Source organism: Cucurbita pepo, unplaced genomic scaffold (assembly GCF_002806865.2).
Source record: "Cucurbita pepo subsp. pepo cultivar mu-cu-16 unplaced genomic scaffold, ASM280686v2 Cp4.1_scaffold000352, whole genome shotgun sequence".
Classification (NCBI taxonomy): domain Eukaryota; kingdom Viridiplantae; phylum Streptophyta; class Magnoliopsida; order Cucurbitales; family Cucurbitaceae; genus Cucurbita; species Cucurbita pepo.
In genome coordinates this window covers 7280-9411 of record NW_019646590.1, presented here as the reverse complement: position 1 = coordinate 9411, position 2132 = coordinate 7280, and the positions used below count along the sequence as shown (strand labels likewise).

Sequence of the window (2132 nt, the reverse complement as noted above, 5' to 3'; positions counted from 1 at the left end):
AAAAAAAAAAAAAAAAAAACCAACATAAATATTTAAAACATTTAATAATAATCATTATTTTGTTTAGTTTAGAATGAAAGACAAGAGGAGCCCACTTGGGCGAGTTGCCTGCATGGCTGGGTGCTGCCTGGACTGTGGGGTGCGTTACAGTCATCCTTGACGGAGATTGGGATCCAGCGTCCTCGTTAGTACTCATTTCTCTCCTCTACCAGTATGAGATCTCAAATCCACCTCCTTCGAGACTCAGTATCCTTATTAGTACTTGTTCCTCTCTCAAATCGATATATCCTTCTTTCGGGACCCGCGTAATCGAAGCGGGATTTCAAAAAAATTAACATATATATATATATATAATGGGTTGGTCCCACTTATAGTTAAGAGAGAGGCATAGACAGAGAGCGAATCACTCCATGATTTTTTGCTATCAACTGTGCCATCAATTTCTCCCCTCTATACTTTTCATCTTATCAATAATGAACGGAGAACACACAAAATTAATAAGATTTCTCTTCGTTAACTAAACAAGATCGAAATGAGGATTATATTTCTCGTCTACGTCTCATTTTATATATATATATATATATATTGAAACATATGGCAAGGATAAGAACGGTGAATATTTCTTAGTTCCTGCTCTGTCAAATTATATGTGCCATTCAAATTTTTAATTAAATAATTAATAATTATTAGATATATTTTGATCTTTATGTTAAAAGTCGTATATGGTGTAATATCTCTGTCAAAATTGGGACATAAATCATATCAATAAATGACCAAAATTCTAATTCACACTGATTTTATAAAAATCTTTTAAAAAAATTATGCCTATGAATAACAACAAAAACACATAAATTTATTGCTATAACAAATACAAAAGCTGATTAGACATAGTAACTTATCTGTTTTTTTAAATGAAATGACGTTTATTTATTTACGTAACACTCGAGAAAATTAGATATATATGAATTAATCGATGCTATATTTAAATGAAAGCGATCTTGAGAATAAAATAACTATGAATTGCTATATAACTATTAAAGAGGACTCGAAATTGAAAGGATAAACAAACCCACCTGGTAGACTACTGAACTACGAGTCCCAAAAAAACGAGAAAAAATATTTACTTAAAAGTTTTTAAGAATTATTTTAAATCACGAACGGAATAATTATGTTTATGAAAATTTGATTCCGAAATTATTCTACATATCTGACTAATGACATTGACGATATATAAAATTTGAGGGTCGGTAATTATATATGGTTTGAAATTTCTTTGATGATAAAGATTCCAAAACGAATATCGACCATATTTATAAGATTGGACTTTTGAAATTAAAAATAAGGTAAATTTGGTTTTAATTTGAAGGTGAATTAGAGGAGGATTCTGTGGGTGTGGTAGGAGCAATTGAAGATATGATGTCGGAGGGAGCTGTCGAAGACATGCATCCGAATTTGGAACAAATTGCTTTTTATTTTAATTTATTTTTAATTTTTATATGCTAATANCATCCGAATTTAAAATATTTTTTAAAAATTAACCATAAATTCAAAATCTAAAATATCAATCTAACCCATAAAAGATTCATAAAATTATTTACGAAAGTCTGCTAATTTAGAGAATGATCATTGGTTTATAATAAAAAAATACTATATCTATTGGTATGAGGCATTTTGGAGAAGTCCAAAGTAGAGCCGGTGGACAATATCATACAATTGTGGAGAGTCGTGTTCTTCTAACATGGTTTCAAAGTCATCCCCTAAACTTAGTCATGCCAATAGAATCCTTAAATGTCGAACAAACGACTCTAAAAGAAAAGAAGTTGAACCTCGATTAAGAGATTAAGAGGAGGCTTACAAAGCCAGGAGAGCTTATGCTTAAAGTGGACAATATCATATCATTTTAGAGAGTCGTGTTCATCAAACGATTTAAACTCAACTTAATTCAAATAAGTTCATAATTCAACTCATTGAGTTGGGTTTATCAGATTTTTCGGATCCTCGAGATTTTTAAACATCAAGATCTATTAATTTAATAAAAAAATTAAAGGGAAATTACAAAAAAAAAAAAAAAAAAAAAAAAAAAAAAAAAAAAAAAAAAAAAAAAAAAAAAAAAAAAAAAAAAAAAAAAAAAA

General features: G+C 29.0%; 1 protein-coding gene across 1 annotated transcript in view; it reads left to right on the top strand.

Moving 5' to 3' along the window:
• LOC111785061 overlaps positions 1-189 on the top strand; it is a 1477-nt gene extending 1288 nt beyond the window's left edge. The window contains exon 6 of the mRNA XM_023665538.1: positions 73-189. Coding sequence (XP_023521306.1) covers positions 73-189 — 117 coding nt within the window. The remainder of the gene's footprint in view (positions 1-72) is intronic.
• The last annotated feature ends 1943 nt before the right edge of the window (positions 190-2132 follow it).